Below are 22,409 nucleotides of genomic sequence, written 5' to 3'. Positions count from 1 at the left end.
GTCAGGTAGGACGCAATCCAAGCGTTTTTTACAGCAGACCATGATATTACAATGTCAATTACCTTATAAAGGCATGATCTGTGCTTTTACACATTAGATTGATGATCATTTTGTTCAGGTGTAGTGTATGAGGGGTAAATATGAGGAACATTTATTCAAATACGTTGTTATTATTATTATTGGAGGAAGAAGGCTAGTCTACTGTCCGAAATTGACAATCACCCAAAGACGGCTGACACTACAAAGAATCAGTCACAGATGCACAAGTTTCATTAGACCACCAACTCTCCACAAAGGTGGTAGAAACATTTTATCACCGGTCAAATTCCAGGTTATAGACCATAGAAATACAGTTTTTATATGTTTTATCTTGTCTTCACGAAACATCGCACCTTGGCGCCGAACTGACACTTTTAAACACGGCAGTTTGAGCATGCGCTGTGGAGCTTTGTTACTAGCTAGCTACTGTAAAAATGGCGTTAAGCAAAACCTTTGGGCAGAAACCGATAAAATTTCAGTTAGAGCAAGATGGAGACTTTTACATGGTTGGATCAGAGGTATGTATGAGATGTATGATAACGGGAATATTTAGCTGACAACACAGCGTACTGGCAGCCAGCATTTTGGCCATCATCAGCCTGTGCCATTGCATTGTTGTGTCTGTTCTGAAAGCTAACGTTAGCAGCTAGCTAGCCAGAGCACAAACTAGCTAACATCCCGCTTTGCATAATTAACTATGTCTAGCTAGCTAACGTTAGTTCACTACCACGGTCAATACTGCATGCAGTTACAGTGTAGCCTATGAGAATGATGTGTATTGTAGTAGAAAGCACAAAATCAACTGAGCGCACCATTGACCCATTCAATCGACAAACTCCTTTCTATCAAGCTAACGTTAGGTATTGTTGTGACCGTCTGGAGTTGTGCGCTGGGTGGTTCTCTCCCAACATTGTTAATTTAAAAACTCCAAACAGCTACTCTCTGCCCATATTATAGTCAAACACTATTGGAGATATGAATCATAGGCAGAAACAAGATCTAGCTAACTAAAGTAGACAACTGTATACATAGCAACTAACAAGCCTACTCAACTCCACGATGTACAATCGTAAATCGTTGAGTTTCGTCGGCTAACTAGCTACGTGCTCAGTCACTACTTGGCTACATGACGTGTAAGGTACAGAATAGCTGACTCTCTTCCTTGCTCTCAGGTTGGAAACTACCTGCGTATGTTCAGGGGCTCCCTGTATAAAAGGTACCCATCACTCTCGAGGAGGTTAGCCTCAGTAGAGGAGAGGAAGAAAATTGTAGCATCATCGCACGGTGAGTGATACGCTCTTGTCAGAAATAGCTATTTTATTGTCATTCGCACAGGTGTAGACTAACTGCTCACTTATTTGTCTTCTTTTTTTTTAACAATGCAGAGTTAAAGATACATTTTTTTTGTTGAAATAATGACACGAGGAATAATTACACGGTAAATAACAATAAAGAGTAAAAACAACATGGCTATATACAGGGAGTACCAGTACCGAGTCGATGTCCAGGGGTAGTCGGTAATTGATGTTGCTATGTACATCTAGGTAGGGGTAAAGTGAGTTGTTGCAAAAAGTATTAACACAACACATTGTTACATAACTTTTAGCCACAAGTGTGACTCTGCTGAAGGCCTCCGAATGTGAAGAGATTTTCGAGGGGAACGATGAGAAGTACAAAGCTGTTTCCATCAGCACAGAACCACCGGCCTACCTCAGGTGATGCCTCCTTGTTATCTGCATTTACATATTTTACATTTTAGTCATTTAGCAGACACTCTTATCCAGAGCAACTTACACTAGTGAGTGGATACATTTTCATACCTTTCATACTGGTCCCCTGTTGGAATAGAATCCACAACCCTGGTGTTGCAAGCACCATGCTCTACCAACTGAGCTGGATGGGAGGAATTTTTTTGTATTTATTTAACCATTATTTAACTAGGCAAGTCAGTTAAGAACAACTTCTTATTTACAATGATGGCCTAGGTACAGTGGGTTAACTGCCTTGTTCAGGGGCAGAATGACAGATTTTTACCTTGTCAGCTCGGGATATGATCTAGCAACCTACTGGCCCAAAGCTCTAACCACTAGGCTACCTGCCACCCCAATTGCATAAGAGTCCTGCATGACAATATTGGCTACCAAATTTTGGGAGTATGTATGCAAAATGTGCCTTTTCAAGCTACCTACAGGCACCTTGGCGTGTGAACAAACCGAAATGGGTTTCATTGGTCACAGTATTGTATTTTCAAAAGTCCCTACTTCTCTGTCCATCTCAGGGAGCAGAAGGGGAAGAGGAACAGCCAGTGGGTCCCCACACTGCCCAACAGCTCCCACCACCTGGACGCTGTTCCCTGCTCCACCACCATCAACCGCAACCGCATGGGCCGCGACAAGAAGAGGACCTTCCCCCTGTGGTGAGGAAAGCCCACCCACATTGGCCAGTGTTTGTGGATGTATTCATTTAAATACAGCCACAAATAAACTTTGATTGCTTGTGTGCCATTTATATAGGCGTGCCCTTTATTTTTGATAATCTTTACATTTTTCACATTTTAAAATCATATATATATATATATATATATATATATATATATATTTTTTTTTTTTTAAATGTATTTTATATATATATATATATATATATATAAAAAAAATACAGTCCAACTTTCACATCAATAAATTTGAGTTCATAATTACGTAACATCATTTTAAGATGTGTCCATTTCTTATTTTTAGTTACTTTTTTGATTTGTTAAAAAAAATAGTTAGATCAAAAAGTTGTTTTATAGTCTTAATGCATCTTGTCTTCCAAATTGAGAAACATTGCTGCATTTTTCAGGCCAGGTTAGGCTCTGACACTTGCGGAACTGTCTTTCTACTCTTTTTCTCATTGACCACTGCAAGGTCATTTCTACATTTCCCTTGTGAAAATAAGCCTTCAGAAAAGTCCCGATATGTCCACACGAGATGATGAATCTCAGATCTGCTTGCTCAACGGCTCTCATCAGTGAATGGATGACTGCATAGCCGTAGTCATTATGGGGAACCTTCAGAGTGTGGGAAAATGTAAGGGATGGGTCAGTCGCACTCTATCAACCTCCTGCTCTCAAGCTATTTGGGGTTCAGGAGATGCAGTCTGAGACAGAGGTCCTCCAGGGTCACTGGGACTCCTCTGGTTTTTACATTCCGTAGAGTTGCTCGTTCATCATCAGCTGCTTTTCCGATGGTTTTCCAGAAAGCAACCACTATCTCCTGTCCTGACATGACCGTCTATGAAAACATCCCTCCCTCTCTCCCCTGTCCCACAGCCCACTTGTCTAGATCACACAAGCATTTCATTGTGTGACTGGAACTTATCAAAACACATCTGTTTATACAGGGGCACTTTTTGCTGACCTTGAAAGATGGAGGCTTTTAAGTGCCATTGCCATGTTTTCAACAGGCATGGTCTCTGACCGTAGTTCTTGTTTTCATGTCCGAATTGCAAGGCAGCCATCTTTGTTTAGTTGCTGTTTGCATTTGTAACTATGGTTTAGATAATAAATAGGGAAGTACATACTCAATTATGTTAGGCTCTTGTTTATCTGATGGTAGAAAAGTTCGTTTTGTAATAGGACACCCTTAACTTGTGAAATGTAGGCCTAAATAACAAAATTATTTGAACAAACAAAGAGTGATGCAAACTGGATGAATAAACAGTGATGCCTTTTCACCTTGTATAGCCTAAGTTGCTAAGGCAATCGGGTGGGATAATAAACAACACTTGTTTACTTCGGAGGTCTAGCACTTCTGTGGGTTTTGAAACCTTTTTAAAAGAATGTAGACCTAGTATCACTTTCCCAGCTAGGTTGTCAACAGTTGACACAGTCTCCAGAAGGCCTATACAATGCTAGAAATCACTTTTTTTTTTCAAGACCTTGAAAACAACGTAAGCATGTCTGGCTCAAAGCATTGCTCCTTTTGCTGTGGTTTTGGTGAGACCCATCTTGTGGCTTCTCTAGTGAACATCTCTCCTTTCTCTGGCACAGATGTGATCTGTTGAACAGGGCATGTTGTGCATGCTGCACTCTGAATGTTAGTGTTGATGGACATCTAGTCTGGGAAATACAGTCTACAAATCAGTAGAGCAGACAGATCCCTGAATCTTTCACAGTCCACCCAATTGGGCAGGACAATCAAATGTTCCATTGTTGAATTAAGCAATAAGACACGAGGGTGTATATGACCAATATACCACGGCTAAGGGCTGTTCTTACGCATGATGCAAAGTGGAGTGCCTGGATTACAGCCCTTAGCCGGAGTATATTGGCCATATACCACAAATCTCTGACGTGCCTTATTGCTATTATAATCTGGTTACCAACGTAATTAGAGCAGTAAAAATACATGTTTTGTCATACTCGTGGTATACGGTCTGATATACCACGGCTGTCAACCAAACACAATTCAGGGATTGAATCAACCAGTTTATAATTTATAATTTTATTAGGATCCACATTAGATGAAGTCTGCTAATATTCCTGGGGTCCAACACAGAACTTAAAAGACTTTACTAGAATGCGTAGACTACTACCCTGGCCAATTCTTTGTGTGGCGCCAACTCTTCTATTGTTGTCGAGCCATTACATATGGTTAGCATGACAAATGAACAAACACAGAAAGAAGTTGGCTAATGTACAAACAGACGAGACCACCAGGCTAGTAGAATGCTGACAGAGAGACAAAGAATTCCCATATGATAAGCATCAATTCATCATTCCCAATGGTGTATCAAATATGGCCACCGGTGTACAATGACGCTGATTGGATTCATCTTTTGCTAGCAATGACCTGCTGGAAGTGAGTAAAAGCTAAATTAGCGGTAGATTTTAGAGCCTGCTATTCACGATAAATGTCTTTAATGGGGTCTCCAATGACTGTGGAATGCCAAGAAATGTCGTACTAACGTTTCGTAGATTGTAGTTTAATCTAACACCTTGTCTTCTTCCCTCTGCAAAGCTTTGACGACCACGACCCGGCGGTGATCCACGAGAACGCGTCTCAGGCCGAGGTGCTGGTTCCCATCCGTCTGGACATGGAGATTGATGGGCAGAAGCTCAGAGATGCGTTCACCTGGAACATGAACGGTACTGCTCCACTCTCCATCCACCGGGAGGAAGACTGCTTTAGAGCAACAAAGTCTAGTTAAGGGTGTTATTCTGAAAACAACCTAAAAGGCTGTAGAATCGTTGCCTGTAACAGAACCGGCCTCAAAAGAAAGCCACACTGAATGCATCTCATTAATCTAGTGGCTTACGATAGAAGTGGGAGAAACGGACGTTAATGAACTTAAAAAGGAAAACATCTTTCTGAGAGAAGCGTTACTTGACTTACAGACTAGATCTATGAGAGAATCTAGTACGTACTGGTATTCAAGAAAGAGAAAAAGTTCCTGAGAATAGATTAAAAGGGAAGCATGTAGCTCTCGTAGTCAATATACAAATTATTGACAACCAAATGTTCCGAGATACAAAGACTACTCCATGGCTATTCTAAAAATTACAACGTTCTCATAGAGGAGTCGAATAATGGAACACCAAATACTAGCCATGGTAGGGATTGTAATAATTTAAAAAATGGATAGAAAAGCAATTACAATTAAATAATTGTTAAATAAACTACAACTACACTACCATTCAAGATAGGGAATGTAGTAAAATAATTATTGAACTTTATATTATTTCAAAAATGGATAAGATGCTATTAGAAGAAAGGATAAATAACGAATTTGAACACAGGTACTCAACATGGTAGAGATAAGCATAGCAAACAAAAGACATAAGGCACAGTATGTGTGGATGTATTGTGATGGAAGGTGTGTTTTTGTGTTTGGGAAAAGTGTGGCATTAAGTGAGTAAGAAAGGAAACGGTTGTTTATCCCAGAACCAATGTACGTCTGTGAGCAGGGGTTGCGAGAGAGAGCATACAATTTTGTGCAGATGAGGGATATACATTTTTAAATAAATTATACATCTACATTATTTATTTTCCTATCATGATGGAACGGTCCCCAAGCCTATACCCTAGACACCCACCTGAGCGACCCATCACTAAAGAGAAGTCTTTATCTGTTTTATGGGCTTACTGTAAGTTGCCTATATGCAGCCAAAACAGAAAGAGGAATGTGGACAGAGACCTAATAGAGGTAGCACAGCCCCCTCAAGATTCTGTGTCTGCCTGGCAGGGTTGGTCCTACAAAGCCAGAGCCCCCTGATGGACGAGCATACTATACAAGGAAATTCTCAAACTGCTAATGAGAACCTTGATGACTTTGTCCTTAGTCGGTGGGTATTCCACCCAGGTAGTGGCAGTGCTGGCAACACTAGCTGCAGTAACCCATGGGGAGGGGGTCACACTCGGACAATCGGAGAGGGAGCAAATTATTGTGGCCCTGGCGGTACAAAATAATCAAAAGGTTTGACTGCTCAGAGATGCTTGGGAAAACAACAGGCGTGTGTGTGTGTCAGGTGAAGGGGGTGTATCTGATCTCCATCAACTAGGACATGACATTGGTTAATCAAATCTCCCCATTCTTGCCAATTTTGCTCAATCTTGCATGCTTTCTCAAACTACTGTAACTGTATATGCATTCATAAATCAAGTCCTTTCTTGAGTTGGGCTCTGGGATGTAACAAATGTTGAGCATCTGAGCTTCTGGTTGATTGTGGGGGAAAGGGGTTGAGTGTGTGTGTATCCCACATCTGTTGCTACGGGGTAAGGATGTTAGGGACAATATAGGATGAATTACAATAATTGTTTGCTAAAATAATTGCTTGACAAAAATGTAATGCAATAGTTATAGGTAACAATACTTTGAATGAACTGTCAATATTATTACACATATATTAATTGTTAATGATGGAAAATAAGATATGCAAGATTTTTGAATACACTACTGTTCAAAAGTTTGTTTAATTAATTTTTTAATTTTTTATTTCACCTTCGTTTAACCAGGTCGGCTAGTTGAGAACAAGTTCTCATTTACAACTGCGACCTGGCCAAGATGAAGCAAAGCAGTGCGACAGAAACAACAACACAAAGTTACATGGAATAAACAAGCATACAGTCAACACAATAGAAAAAAAGAGTCTCTATATACAGTTTGCAAATGGAATGAGGAGGTATGGCAATAAATAGGCCATAGTAGCAAAGTAATTACAATTTAGCAGATTAACACTGGAGTGATAGATGAGCAGATGATGATGAGTAGATGATGGTGTGTACGTAGTGATACTGGTGTACAAAAGAGCAGCGAAGTAAATAAAAAATAAAAAAAATGGGTATGATGTAGGTAGATTGGGTGGGCTATTTACAGATGGACTATGTGCAGCGATCGGTTAGCTGCTCAGATAGCTGATGTTTAAAGTTAGTGAGGGAAATGTAAGTCTCCAGCTTCAGCGATTTTTGCAATTCGTTCCAGTCACTGGCAGCAGAGAACTGGAAGGAAAGGTGGCCAAATGAGGTAGGTGTTGGCTTTGGGGATGACCAGTGAGATATACCTGCTGGAGCACGTGCTACGGGTGGGTGTTGTTATCGTGACCAGTGTGCTGAGATAAGGCGGAGCTTTACCTAGCATAGACTTGTAGATGACCTGGAGCCAGTGGGTCTGGCGACGAATATGTAGCGAGGGCCAGCCGACTAGAGCATACAGGTCGCAGTGGTGGGTGGTATAAGGCGCTTTGGTAATAAAACGGATGGCACTGTGATGACTGCATCCAATTTGCTGAGTAGAGTATTGGAAGCTATTTTGTAGATGACATTGCCGAAGTCGAGGATCGGTAGGATAGTCAGTTTTACGAGGATAAGTTTGGTGACGTGAGTGAAGGAGGCTTTGTTGCGAAATAGAAACCGATTTCTAGATTTGATTTTGGATTGGAGATGTTTGGTATGAGTCTGGAAGGAGAGTTTACACTTAGAAATGTCCTTGTTTTTGAAAGAAAAGTACATTTTATCCATTTAAAATAACATCAAATTGATCAGAAATACAGTGTAGACATTGTTAATGTTGTAAATGACTATTGTAGCTGGAAACGGCAGATTTTTAATGGAATATCTGCATAGGCGTACAGAGGCCCATTATCAGCAACCGTCACTCCTGTGTTCCAATGGCACTTTGTGTTAGCTAATCCAAGTTGATAATTTTAAAAGGCTAATTGATCATTAGAAAAACATTTTGCAATTATCTTAGCACAGCTAAAAATGGTTGTGCTGATTTTAAAGAAGAAAGAGGACAAGTACATTAGTGTCTAATTTGAGAAACCGATGCCTCACAAGTCCTCAACTGGCAGCTTCATTAAATAGTACCCGCAAACACCAGTCTCAACGTCAACAGTGAAGAGGCGACTCTGGGATGCTGGCCTTCTATGCAGAGTTGCAAAAAAAAGCCAGATGTCGGACTGGCCAATAAAAAGATTAGGATGGGCAAAAGAACACAGACACTGGACAGAGGAACTCTGCCTAGAACACCAGCATCCCGGAGTCTCCTCTTCACTGTTGACGTTGAGACAATTACATTGTTGGAAGCTGAAATATTAAAGCTGGGGCTTCCTTCCTATCCTTGTGAACCCTTTGTTTTATGTACACTGATCTGAAGATGCATGAACATACACATAGGAAGCCTCTTCATAGAGTATTGAGATTCACCCCTGAACTCTCCAAATGTAAGAAAGTAGATGAGGAAGCCTCTTTAGACTATTGAGACTCAACCCTTCACTCTTCCACCATCCTCTCCCGCTCCTCCAGAGAAGCTGATGACCCCGGAGATGTTTGCAGAGATCCTGTGTGACGACCTGGACCTGAACCCACTGGCCTTCGTCCCGGCCATTGCCTCAGCCATCCGCCAGCAGATAGAGTCCTACCCCACAGACAGCATCCTGGACGAGCAGACCGACCAGAGGGTCATCATCAAGGTGGGTACACACACACACACTAGGGACTTTATAAAATCAGTTGTATATTTTTTTGCCTGATTCTGTTGAGTTTTTTTCAGATTTTCACTCTCAAAATCACACAAGTTTGTTTTAGTCCAAAACAATGCTTAAACCACTTCACGAGACCACTTTTGATGTCTAGGAAAAATATGATATAGATTACATTTTGGGTGTAGTTACCCTTTTAATGCCAGTGCCACCAGCAAGAGACCGTTGTTTGGTTAGCGGTGTTTCTGTAGCGTTCATGTAAATTGCAGAGTTTAGGAAAACAAATCTGCACTGGATTTATTCAAATAATCATGATATCACTCTTCGAGCCTGAAAGATGTGATTTTTAATTATTTTATTTTTTAACCGTTTTTAGTGAAGCTGATACTGATAGGGAAGCAAAAGTCACGATTAGCGACTATATCTGCCATTTAAAAAAAAAAAAAGGTATTTTATTTTTTATGAAAGCGGTGGAGAAAAGCATCATTTTTCTTTTTACACGTTGTGCCCCAAAGGATTAACATATACTCTGATTTCTTAACTAAATTACAAATGATTTAAGAACATTTTATTTGTGGTTTACAGGATATTCACCTCTAAATACGATAGTTAAACATGTTTAGTTTACCTTAGGTACAACTTAAAAGATGTGCATCTATGGCAGTGGATAAGAAGTATGCAAAAGTGTTTGTGCTAAACCACCACAAGGGGTGGCTGGATTAATCAAATTAAATTGGTCTCAAGTCAATCTGAAACTGCACTGTTCACAAATAAGCATTGAAATGCAGTAACATGCCGTTCGTAACGTAAGTGTCAGCATTTGTCTTGAGTAGATTTACTAGTGTTTACAAAGGTCAAAAGTAACACACTTTATGGCAACCTAGCAGTGAGAGTATGTTAGATCAAGCGCAAGCTAGCTGTTCATTACGACAGTGTTTCCTTACAGAAACCATGTGTACATTACACCGTAATTCAATGCAAAAGGTATTGGCTATAGAGTTAAACTGCAAATGTCATGCACCGATGACTGAAAATGTTTATGCAGGCAAATACTTGCCGTACTGATTTACTCACACATTCTAATTTAGCTAGCTCACTAATGTTAGCAACTTATCTAATCATGAATGCAAGCACATAGCCTGAATGATAGCTCTGCACCAACTGTCTTGCTTTTTGCGTATTTGTGAAAACAAACTAAATAATCCCACCAGCTAACGTAATAGGCCCAGACAGTAACAGTGTTCTTTTTTAATTTTACCCCTTTTTCCTCCCCAATTTCGTGGTATCCAATTGTTTAGTAGCTACTATCTTGTTTCATCGCTACAACTCCCGAACGGGCTCGGGAGAGATGAAGGTTGAAAGTCATGCGTCCTCCAATACACAACCCAACCAAGCCGCACTGCTTCTTAACACAGCGCACATCCAACCCGGAAGCCAGCCGCACCAATGTGTTGGAGGAAACACCGTGCACCTGGCAACCTTGGTTACCGTGCACTGCGCCCGGCCCGCCACAGGAGTTGCTGGTGCGCGATGAGTCAAGGATATCCCTACCGGCCAAGCCCTCCCTAACCCGGACGACGCTGGGCTAATTGTGCGTCGCCCCACGGACTTCCTGGTTGCGACAGAGCCTGGGTGCGAACCCAGAGTCTCTGGTGGCACAGCTGGCGCTGCAGTACAGCGAACAGTGTTCTTTTTGTATCAAGGATAATTGTTCACTTTGGCGCCAGTCCAGTGTTGGCACATAAGGGAGATAGCACATAGCAACCATTTCGAATCCCACCGTACCTTCTCCACTATGCAGCCTGGTTTCAGAGCTGGTCATGGGTACACCTCAGCTACGCTCAAGGTCCTAAACGATATCATAAACGCCATCGATAAGAGACATTACGGTGAAGCTGTATTCATCGACCTGGCCAAGGCTTTCGACTCTGTCAATCACCACATTCTTATTTGCAGACTAAACCACCTAGGTTTCTCAAATGATTGACACGCCTGGTTCACCAACTACTTCTCTAATAGCGTTCTCAGCTCACTGGTCACCATAGCACCATAGCAGCACCCACCTGTAGCACGTGCAGGTATATCTCATTGGTCACCCCCAAAGCCAATTCCTCCTTTGGCCTCCTTTCTTTCCTGTTCTCTGCTGCTAATGACTGGAACGAACTGCAAAAATCACTGAAGCTGGAGACTCTCCCTCACTAGCTTTAAGCACCTGCTGTCTGAGCAGCACACAGATCATTGCATCTGTAAATAGCTGTTCCAACTTCCTCATACTGTATTTATTTATCTTGCTCCTTGGCACCCCAGTATCTCTACTTGCACATCTACCATTCTAGTGTTTAATTGTTATATTGTAATTACCATAATTTCCGGACTATAAGCCACTACTTTATTCCCACACTTTGAACCTCGCGGTTTATACAATGACGCGGCTAATTTATGGATTTTTCCCGCTTTCACAAGATTCATGCCGCCAAAAAACTGAGCACCGTCACATAATGTGACGTAAATCGAGCGCGCTCAAACTTCGTTACAAGCCGTGTTTCGTTAAAGCCATTTTATTTTTGTTACAAGCCGTGTTTCGTTAAAGCCATTTTATTTTTGTTACAAGCCGTGTTTCGTTAAAGCCATTTTATTTTTGTTACAAGCCGTGTTTCGTTAAAGCCATTTTATTTTTGTTACAAGCCGTGTTTCGTTAAAGCCATTTTATTTTTGTTACAAGCCGTGTTTCGTTAAAGCCATTTTATTTTTGTTACAAGCCGTGTTTCGTTAAAGCCTATTTATTTTTGTTACAAGCCGTGTTTCGTTAAAGCCTATTTATTTTTGTTACAAGCCGTGTTTCGTTAAAGCCTATTTATTTTTGTTACAAGCCTTGTTTCGTTAAAGCCATTTTATTTTTGTTACAAGCCGTGTTTCGTTAAAGCCATTTTATTTTTGTTACAAGCCGTGTTTCGTTAAAGCCTATTTATTTTTGTTACAAGCCGTGTTTCGTTTAAAGGCTGTGTAAAGTTCATTTGTTTCAATGTACCGGTAGGCACCTGCGGCTTATAGACATGTGCGGCTTATTTATGTACAAAATACATATTTTTTAAATAATTCAGTGGGTGCGGTTTATATTCAGGTGCGCTTAATAGTCCAGCAATTACGGTACTTCGCCACCATGGCCTATTTATTACCTCCCTTATCTTACCTCAATTGCACTCTGTATATATATACTTTTTTATTTTTGTCTACTGTATTATTGACTGTTTGTTTATTCCATGTGTAACTCTGTTGTTGTATGTGTCGAACTGCTGTGCTTTATCATGGCCAGGTCGCAGTTGTAAATGAGAACTTGTTCTCAACTAGCCTACCTAGTTAAATAAAGGTAAAATAAAAAGTCGCACAGGTTGCTAGCTAAGCTAACTACCTTGCTGGCTAGGTAGTTCCTCCACATAGGGACTCTGTCAGTCACCATCGTGTTCTTGGTCACCTTCTTGACCAAGGCCCTCCCCCCGATTGCTCAGTTTGGCCGGGCAGCCAGCTCTAGGAAGAGTCTTAGTGATTCCTAACTTATTCCATTTAAGAATGATGGAGGCCACTGTGTTCTTGGGGACCATCAAAGCTGCATACATTTTTTGGTACCCTTCCCCAGATCTGTGCCTCGTCACGATTCTGTCTCTGAGATCTACAGACAATTCATTTGACCTCGTGGGTTGTTTTTTGCTCTGATATGCACTGTCAACGGTGGTACCTTTTTATATAGACGGGTGTGTACCTTTCCAAATCATGAATGCGTACGTTTCTAAAAAATAAAAAAAACATTGTTGCTTTGTCATTATGGGGTATTGTGTGTAGATTGAGGGGAAAAAATGTATTTAATCCATTTTAGAATAAGGCAGGCTGTAACGTAAAAAGTCAAGGCGTCTGAATACTTTCCAAATGCATTGTAGACGCTTCAAAGAGCTGTCGGTCAAGGCATTAATTTCTATCAAAATAAGCTTCCCGCCCACTAAGCCTCTTTTCAAACTTCCTGGTCGCCATGAGAGAGAAATAACTGTTCAGGACCTATAACTAAGCAAATATGATGAGGATAGGGCTGCTTGCTTGAAGTGTACTTTTGATTATTTACTTATTCAAATAAGCTGGCTGTGGCATGCTACTCACCGTCAAACCACCATGACTACTCTCTTTCACGTTGTGACCTAGGACTGAATGTTCAATGAGCAGCTTGTTGAGCGCCCTCTTCAGGCAACCATTGAAATATAAAAATGTTTAACACAAATGAGTAGACTTATAGGTTTTTGTTTATCCTATGTATATAATATCAACGATTTTATCTGTGGAATAAAGGCCGATACAAATATTTATGCGAAAGGCTAATATCGTCCGTTAATCGATTTACCCGTCGGGCTCTAATCATTCTGCAAGGTAGGCTGCTTTGTAGCGAAAAAAATGATTGACAAGGTTTTTGGGAAAGCCTTTCCATCTACCAGCATTATCGCTAACAGCTGCACAGGGTGATAACCAGACATACAAGCACCACAAAACACACACAGATGGGCATTCCTGTGCCCTTTCAGAAAGTTACAGGAAAATACAAATAACTTATTCATTTTGTTCATGTCTTATGATTTAACTTTGGCAAATTTAATGACTTTTCTAAGTTGACTATTTAGTTAAAAACATTTTTGAATGTTCCGGTTTAATGTCTGAATTTCCTTGACTCTGTCCGCGTTTTCCGCAACATGGATTTTATAGGGACACACACACACACACCACTGCTACAAAGGTCAAAGACTATCTCAATAGTAATTTCCAGTGTCTGCATCTGGCCCACGTGACAAAGAGGGGTCTCAAACTGGCGGCACATCACTCGGATACATACTGTATCTCTTAAAACTGTTTGTGTGTGTGTTTGCGCCTCAGCTGAATATCCACGTTGGGAACATCTCCTTGGTGGACCAGTTTGAGTGGGACATGTCGGAGAGGGAGAACTCTCCGGAGACGTTTGCCCTCAAGCTGTGCTCCGAGCTGGGCCTGGGAGGAGAGTTTGTCACCACCATCGCCTACAGCATCCGTGGCCAGCTCAGCTGGCACCAGAGGACGTACGCCTTCAGGTAACACATATACACACACACACACACACACACACATATACACACACACACACAGGACACCCTCCCAGACCAGAACCTTCACACACTCATGCTCGTTCAGACATATTAATGTCCTATGCGTTGCCTGGAGTACTGATGGAATTGAAAGTTGAAGTGGTAGAAATACCTGTCCACATTCTGCTTGCAGTGTCTTTGTCGCAACACCCACACACATTTTTCAGCCTAAACACAGCATTTTCCAGAGTCTCATTCTGTCCTGTAGAATACGTCTTAAATACTCAAGATGAGTGGTCGCCTGCATCATGGAGCGTTGCTGGAATAAGGCCAGAACGCATTTAGTTCACCTCATGTTACTATGTTCTGTGCTCTTTAAGATGAACTGTATCTCACAGTGACATGGACTGGGGTCAGTTTAAGGTGTTTGTGTGTGGAGGGTTTAACAGTTGGCTGCTTACCTGTGACTCACAAAGTGGATTTAGATTTCAAACACACAGACTGCCTGCGTCCTGTTTACATCACTGAGTACACAAACACACACATATCCATTATTTACAAGCATGAGTACCATGTGTTTTCCCACCAAAACAAAAACCTTGCTACCCCCCCATCTGTTCAAGTAGTACTCTTCAGCCATTTGAACCCTGAAACAGTTCCTTTTAGCGTATAATGGCATTCGTTTTACAAATTGAAATATCTTAACGTTGTATAGGTTTTCCCCCTGCCAGTGACAGACATACAGCCGTTTTGTTTGTGTATGTGCTCCTCCCCCACTCTGCCTTGCATGGTTTGTCTCATCCCATCAGCTTGGCTCAGTTCATTTGGGACTTTTGGATCATTTGTGACCTGCTTATCAATCAGTGTTGGACTCAATTCCATTTCACTAATGGTGATTTCATGAAATGAACTGGAAAAAGCACATTTAACAAATTGAGAAATGGCAGATTTTTTTTATTGGTATTAGTAAACGATTTACATTCGATTGGTTTCGGTTTTGAGCCCAACCCTGATGTCAATGCTTTTCAAGTCATTTCAAGCCATTGATTGTGTGTAAATGGGAAATGAGGAGTTTAGCTAACATCGTCATCATCATGGCTTTTTTTGTTTTGCATTGCAAATTAATTCTCTTTTCTACTCTCTCCCCCCACTTGTCTGTCCCTTATAGGTCTGATTTCAGGTCAATATGCTTTTGAATTACTTGAACTACCCCCCCTCTTCCCCAAGCTTAACCCTCTACTACCCACCCACGTTCTCTTGACACGGTCTGCCCTGGGAAGCTGAGTACATTTACACTTTTTATCTCTTTCTCTCTCTCGCCTGTTTCCTTAACTTTGCAGGACACGCCCCCCCCAAAGTATGGAAACTAAATGAATTGTTTATGAAGAGTAAAACCTATGAAGTTGTATGAGGTATTCTGTTTCTACCAAGTCAGGGAAAACTGTAGTTATCACTGTTGGTTTGTCTACAAACTGCAGTCCGCACATAGAATGGAAAGGATAGTCAAGTACTGTGTGGCTTATTGTCACTACATAGGGAGAGGTTCAGAAATCCAGGAAGTATCTGACAAAACGGTTCCACGGGTGCCTTCCTATCTATTGTCCTAGGTCTTAATTTGTCAAATTGAATGTGTTATTTTGGAATCCCTTTTACCAGGTGGAATAATGTTTTGTAGGCATTTTGACTAGCGGTACGTAAAATGCTGTAGTGGTCCGAGCAGCTTTTGATTGATGGCTGCTTTATGACTGTTTCAATGCTTTGGTTAAGTGTGCTTTACTTTTCTACTTTTACATGGCATCTTGGGTGTGAAAAAAATACATGGTAGAAATAAGTTCCAGTAAGTCACATTTTTGTCCCTTTGTATGTCTATTCCTCATCAAAATGGGACTAACCCACGAGCGACAACGGGGTTCTTTTTTTTCTCCCCAAGATGCCTCTTATTTGCTCTTCCACTTCTTCAACACACCATGACTGCAGCATGTCCCAGCCTGGGCGCTCTCTTCCTCGTTTGTCTTTGATTTCCTGTCGCTCTGATGTCATTTCCTGCAGTGAGAATCCCTTGCCTACAGTGGAAATCGCCATCCGCAACACAGGCGACGCTGACACATGGTGCCCCCTGCTGGAGACCCTGACAGATGCAGAGATGGAGAAGAAGATCAGGGACCAGGACAGGAACACTAGGTAATAGAGAGATGGCCTGCCATTCAAAACCTGACAGGAATGCCAGCTAATAGAGAGAGAGAGATGGCCTGCCATTCAAAACCTGACAGGAATGCCAGCTAATAGAGAGGGAGAGAGATGGCCTGCCATTCAAAACCTGACAGGAATGCCAGCTAATAGAGAGAGATGGCCTGCCATTCAAAACCTGACAGGAATGCCAGCTAATAGAGAGGGAGAGAAATGGCCTGCCATTCAAAACCTGACAGGAATGCCAGCTAATAGAGAGGGAGAGAGATGGCCTGCCATTCAAAACCTGACAGGAATGCCAGCTAATAGAGAGGGAGAGAAATGGCCTGCCATTCAAAACCTGACAGGAATGCCAGCTAATAGAGAGGGAGAGAGATGGCCTGCAATTCAAAACCTGACAGGAATGCCAGCTAATAGAGAGAGAGAGAGGGAGAGAGATGGCCTGCCATTCAAAACCTGGGTTCTTTCTCAATTCATCTTTCCTTTCGATTCCTCGCATCCTCTCTACTTGCTTACTTCTCAAAACCCCTTGGAGAAGAAGGTTCGAGGGGAGAGACCTTGGACCTTCTACAGTTGAGAAGGAGGTGAGGAGATGGGAGGACTCGCAGAAAGACATTGACATAGAGCCTTCCTCTATGACTAGCGCCCTCTCCCCGTCTCTATGTCCACTGCTATAGAATGGCTTAAAGGAATCCTATGCTCAAGTTTCCTTTTTTGTTCATTAGTCCAAATAATTGTGTATGTCATCAATGAGGTTTTCAAGATAGAACATGCATCATCATGAGTTTTTGCTCTGTACTGTTCTGTAACTTGAAAACTTGACTGCTGACATGCACCATTTTTGGGGGATTGTATTAATGAACAAAACACTCAAATATGTTTTTAGTGTGTAGTATTCCTTTTAATGGGCGAAGGAGCATTGTAGTGGAACTTATTAGAACCCACCCTGTCCTCTAGGAAGAAATCATTAAAGAAAGTGGGCTGCCCAAATGTTACAGAGACAGACCAGTAAACTGGAAGGTTGAGGAAGAGACCACGAGATGGTTTTGCCTCAAAATCAGACACATTGCTTTTGGTCTGCACCAGTCAGCCTATTTGAAAACTGATCTGGGCAAAACCAGTCAGTTTCTAATTTGTAATAGGGCATCTATGACAGCCCCTGTCCTACGTCATCAGATTCCCCATTTAAGAATCTTCTCTATTCATCCAGCCGATTTGCCATCGACCACATAATAACCTATTCCATATGTTTTCCTTTCAGACGAATGAGACGACTTGCCAACACTGCCCCTGCCTGGTAGAGAGAAGCAGCAGTAAGCTACTACAGAGCCTCTGGTCAACAAATGGTCAACCCCAATGGGCCCTCTGAGAGACACACACAAACTCAACAATAGACATTCCATTGGTCCCTTACAGCCCCCATAATGTTAACTAACTCTATGCTTGGCTGTCATGTCCTCTGGACACTGATCCAGGACCATTGTCACATACCTAACTCCATTAATTACAAGAATTACATTTGATCCAGGAACAGGGACTTTTGTTGAAGGAGCCTTATCCATTTCAATTGCCCAATCCAAGCCCCTGTAGTGGTTCAAGCCGCTACTCATCTCTGATGAGACGAGGTGGTAAATGAAAGGTGCCATGGGTAGAGTGTATGGAGCCGTATGAAATGTAGCCTTTGTTGTTTCTACAGACTCACCATCTAAGTGAGCTCAAACTGTAATACTGCTTTGGTGCACTCATATCCCTCTTGATGGACGATGCAGATGGACGACTGACTGACCTGTCCGTTTTAATAGAAACTAATGTTACACTCGAGCAGACTCAACTCTTGCAAATAATGTAAACTTATGTATTGTGCTTTCTTTTTGTAAAGGTGCTGATACTTTTAGTCAACGTTTTTGTTTTGTTTCCTTTTTTAATAAAATGCCATAGACTTCATTACAGATGTAGTTTGTTGCTCTACAATCGTCAACAGTGGGCTATTATTCATTGTCACTGTGAGGTATTTAAAGTAGATTTGCTTCAGTCTGTGTGGCTTTAAGGCCAGCGAGTCGATTCTGTTTCTCTTCAGTTCGCTCAAGCTCTTCCTTGTGACCTAATCTCCCATACCGAAGTGCTGAATCTGCATGGATTCTTGGTTAAACATACTTTTAACTGGTTCAGTTTAATCAGCTTAAATGGGGATTAATCTCTACACTCACACTTCACATTTGAGATATTGTGTTCTCAGGGTAAGATTTTCCAGTGTGTCCCTTTGAAATTCAAGATGGCATATCTTTTATACGGTCCAGCAATTGGAGATCGTTCACATGAAACTGAAGAGATTAACGAAAAACCACAATCCTTTGGCAACCGATCCCATTTCTTTCATTGGTGGCAGTGTTGGCACTGATAAATGAGCTGTAAGGGCTGTTTCAGAGATTTGGATGTTCCTGTGTGTCATTCATCACATTGTAAGTTTCATGCTAAACTACAGGAAATCACACTAGTATGCACTTGACATGCCTCCAAGGGCATTGTAAATGCATTTGAGTATCTCTCCAGATTAACTTTACATAAATGTGGAGAAAAACTACTTTACTAGCTGTGTTTGTTAAAGAATAGACCAGCTGGTAACACAACATTAAAGCTAATGGGTATAATGCATTGTGGGTATAATGCATTGTAATACTTGTCATAAACATGTATGACCCCCCCTTTCAGTGTCTTGTACTGACTAAAGAACTGCCATTTTGAAGCAGTATTGCTACATAATATAAGCCATATGACATAAATGCTCATACTCTACATGCTTATAACGCATTATACCTGTCCACTTTCTTCATTAGCAACAAACGGGTATGTGAATTAATATGAATAATGAAGAAGCGTCTTTCTGTAACTGGCATTAAAAGCCTCGTGACACGGGCAAAAAAACATTTCTGCTCAGAGTAGTTGGAAGTGGGGTCTTTCCTGTGTCTTGTATCCCCTATGGGTCCTCCTAATCTAGGCCATGGAGTTCCCCTACTGACTTCATACCCCACAGACAGGATGGCTCTTATTGGAACCATCATTCAGCATCTGGGGGCTCAGATTCCTACTGTATGCTTGATTGGTTGAAGCAGACCACAAAAGGATGACAGATCCATGACTAATGCTTGCCTAAGCAAAACAGAAAGAAAGAACCCCATCAAACTCATAGGAAGTAATCTGAATCTGGTTTGGGGAAAATGGTTACATCGCTAGTTCCGAAAGCCATCTGTTTCACTCAAAACATTGAAAATTGACACTCGTTTAGCTACAAGCAGCTACGTTGGACATGGCATAACAATTTAGTGAGCACCATGAGAACTGTAAGAAATTAATGTTTTGGAATTATTAAAACAACATCCATTGAAATAAATGTTATTCCCCAAAGTATCCCCCCCATCTACTGTAACTGCACATTGCCGAACTTTTAGGAACTTGGCAACGTCCTCTTGCCGCCTGAATAATGCATGTATAAAATAGCAGAGGTTAGGGGTCATGTGTATGTGTCTGAGCCAGTACAGGCTTGCTTCATCCTCGGGCTGCGTTCCTCCTGCTCGACATGCAGATATGATTCTCTCTTCAGTGTCACCATAAGGACAAGTGCAGGATACTAGCAATAACTCGGGTTCTCTTCTAAAGGAGTATCTCCTTGTGATGCTCCACAGTGACTGTCACAGAGAGTGATGAGGGGTGAAGGGGACACTGTGAAGGTGAAGTATTGTGGTTTATGTTGTTTCAGTGCCTTTTCTTTCCATATTCCCTTCTGGAGACATTACTAATGAAAGAATCTGGACTGCATTGTGAAATTCTGTAAAAACTGATCTACACTGAGTATACAAAACATTGGGACCACCTTCTCTTTCCATGACATAGACTGAGCATGTGAATCCATGTGAACGCTATGATCCCTTATTGATGTCACCTGTTAAATCCACTTCAATCAGTGTGGAGGAGACGGGTTAAAGAAGGATTTTAAAGCATTGAGACATGGATTGTGTATGTGTGCCATTCAGAGGGTGAATGGGCAAAACGAAAGATTTAAGTGCCTTTTGAATGGGGTACAGCAGTAGGTACCAGGCGCACCGATTTGAGTGTGTCAAGAACTGCAACGCTGCTGGGTTTTTCACATTCAACAGTTTCCCGTGTGTATAAAAAATGTTCCACCACACAAAGGACATCTAGCCAACTTGACACAACTGTGGTAAGCATCCTTGTGGAATGCTTTTGACACCTTGTAGTCCATGCCCCGATGAATGGAGGCTGTTCTGAGGGCCAAATCCAACTTTATTTGTCACATGCGCTGAATACAAGTGTAGACTTTACTGTGAAATGCTTACTGACAAGCCCTTAACCAACAGTGCAGTTCAAGAAGAGTTAAGAAAATATTTACCAAGTAGACTAAAATAATAACAATAACGAGGCTATATACAGGGGGCACTGGTACCGAGTCAGTGTGCGGGGGTACAGGTTAGTTGAGGTAATTTGTACATGTAGGTGGGGGTGAAGTGACTATGCATAGATAATTAACAGCGAGTACCAGCAGTGTACAAAAGGGAGGGGGTGTCAATGTAAATTGTCGGGTGGCGATTTTATTAATTCTTTAGCAGTCTTATGGCTTGGGGGTAGAAGCTTGCCGTGCGGTAGCAGAGAAAACAGACTACAACTTTGGTGACTGGAGTCTTTGACAATTTTATGGGCCTTCCTCTGACACTGCCTAGTATATTGGTCATGGATGTCAGGAAGCTTGGCCCCAGTGATGTACTGGGCCATACGCATTACCCGCTGTAGTGCCTTCCAGTCAGATGCCGAGCAGTTGCCATACCAGGCGGTGATGCAACCAGTCAGAATGCTCTTGATGGTGCAGCTGTAGAACCTTTTGAGGATCTGGGGACCCGTGCCAAATCCTTTCAGTCTCCTGAGGGGTAAAAGGTTTTGTCGTGCCCTCTTCATTGCTGCCTTGGTATGTTTGGACCAAAGGGGGGGGTGCAACTGAATATTAGGAAAGTGCTCCTAATGTTTTGTACACAGTGTACATCAGAAATCTGTAGAAACATAGTTTTGTGCTTTATATTTTTTTGCCTTAGAATGTGATGCAATATACTGTACAGTGTGGACTCAAATGATTTTTTTGAATTGTCCAAAACCAACACTATCTCACAAGGCACCAAACCTCCTCCCGTTCCCTCCCCATCTGACCCATCAGTTATCCACCTCAGTGCATTGTATTCATATCCAAATCTTACAAGGGGCCTTTGGCAATCCTTGTAAGCCCTTGTAGTCACCGCCTAATGAGAGAGCTCAGCCACTATAAACGTATTGAGGAAAAGACATTGAAGTTTAAGGAAAGTGAAAAGAGTGAAGGAATGGCTTGTATTGAGAGCATCTGCTTGTTCTCCTGCTGCCCACATCAAAGGAGGGATATTTACTGTAAGGCACATATGGATAATAAAAGAAAGGACGCTTCAATTAATTTCTGGTGTCTGTCAGGTTCTGTCCACCACTTTTCCATAGTGTGTATGTGTGAGTTAGGCTAATCCTTTCAACTACCGTTTATCATCTTTTCAACCCCCACTCTGTTTTGTTCATGGCAGAAGGTTTTAGTTAATAGGGAAGAATACTGTCAGAATACAGGTTTACAGTTATTCAACTCAATCTCGCTCTGCGATGGCCGCAAAGTTGAAGTAATAGTCTCTTTTTTTTGGACTTCCTGCAGCTTTCACTATGCCAAGTGACATCATCCCACACAGAGATGATAGGGATTTAGGGGAGAGTGGGGTAAATTCAGCCAAAAGGTTAAGTTGAGTCACCCTTGTTTTTGGAAAACCATTTGATCAAATATTTAGGAAGACGTCATCATTTCAAGGAGTCTGTGAAGGAAAAACATGGAAAAAGTGGCAAGCAAGTTAGGTAAAAACAAAAAAAAGTAAAATGAGTGTTTTAGAGGTTTCATGATGCATGTATCTAAACCAAAGTAGATCATTTTAAGAGTGTTCTATACATCAGTTGGGGTCCTAAACCTAGTATGAAAATGCCTCCTTGTAGCTGTGTGGGCTAATATAGTCAAAATGTTTGCCTTGGGCTAAATTGAGCCAATGGTTAAGCCAATTAGAGTGTTTTCT

The 22,409-nt window shown here is 41.6% G+C and overlaps 1 protein-coding gene across 2 annotated transcripts; it reads left to right on the top strand.

Annotated features, from left to right (window-relative positions):
• Positions 1-428: 428 nt before the first annotated feature.
• Positions 429-18,219, top strand: smarcb1b (SWI/SNF related, matrix associated, actin dependent regulator of chromatin, subfamily b, member 1b). Of its 2 annotated transcripts, XM_029647934.2 has the most exons (9): positions 431-557; positions 1,212-1,323; positions 1,646-1,754; positions 2,318-2,455; positions 5,037-5,164; positions 8,820-8,986; positions 13,904-14,094; positions 16,138-16,269; positions 17,537-18,219. In XM_029647934.2, the coding sequence occupies exons 1-9, from the start codon at positions 474-476 to the stop codon at positions 17,574-17,576; spliced, it is 1,101 nt and encodes a 366-aa protein (XP_029503794.1). In that variant the 5' UTR covers positions 431-473; the 3' UTR covers positions 17,577-18,219. The 2 variants fall into 2 exon arrangements, with proteins under 2 accessions (XP_064873338.1, XP_029503794.1); XM_065017266.1 differs by lacking the exon at positions 17,537-18,219 and having other exon boundaries at positions 429-557; positions 15,257-16,159.
• Positions 18,220-22,409: the final 4,190 nt, after the last annotated feature.

Source organism: Oncorhynchus nerka, linkage group LG4 (assembly GCF_034236695.1).
Source record: "Oncorhynchus nerka isolate Pitt River linkage group LG4, Oner_Uvic_2.0, whole genome shotgun sequence".
NCBI classification, from domain to species: Eukaryota; Metazoa; Chordata; class Actinopteri; order Salmoniformes; family Salmonidae; genus Oncorhynchus; species Oncorhynchus nerka.
Note: the sequence above shows the minus strand (reverse complement) of the source record. Positions and strands in the feature narration are given on the sequence as shown.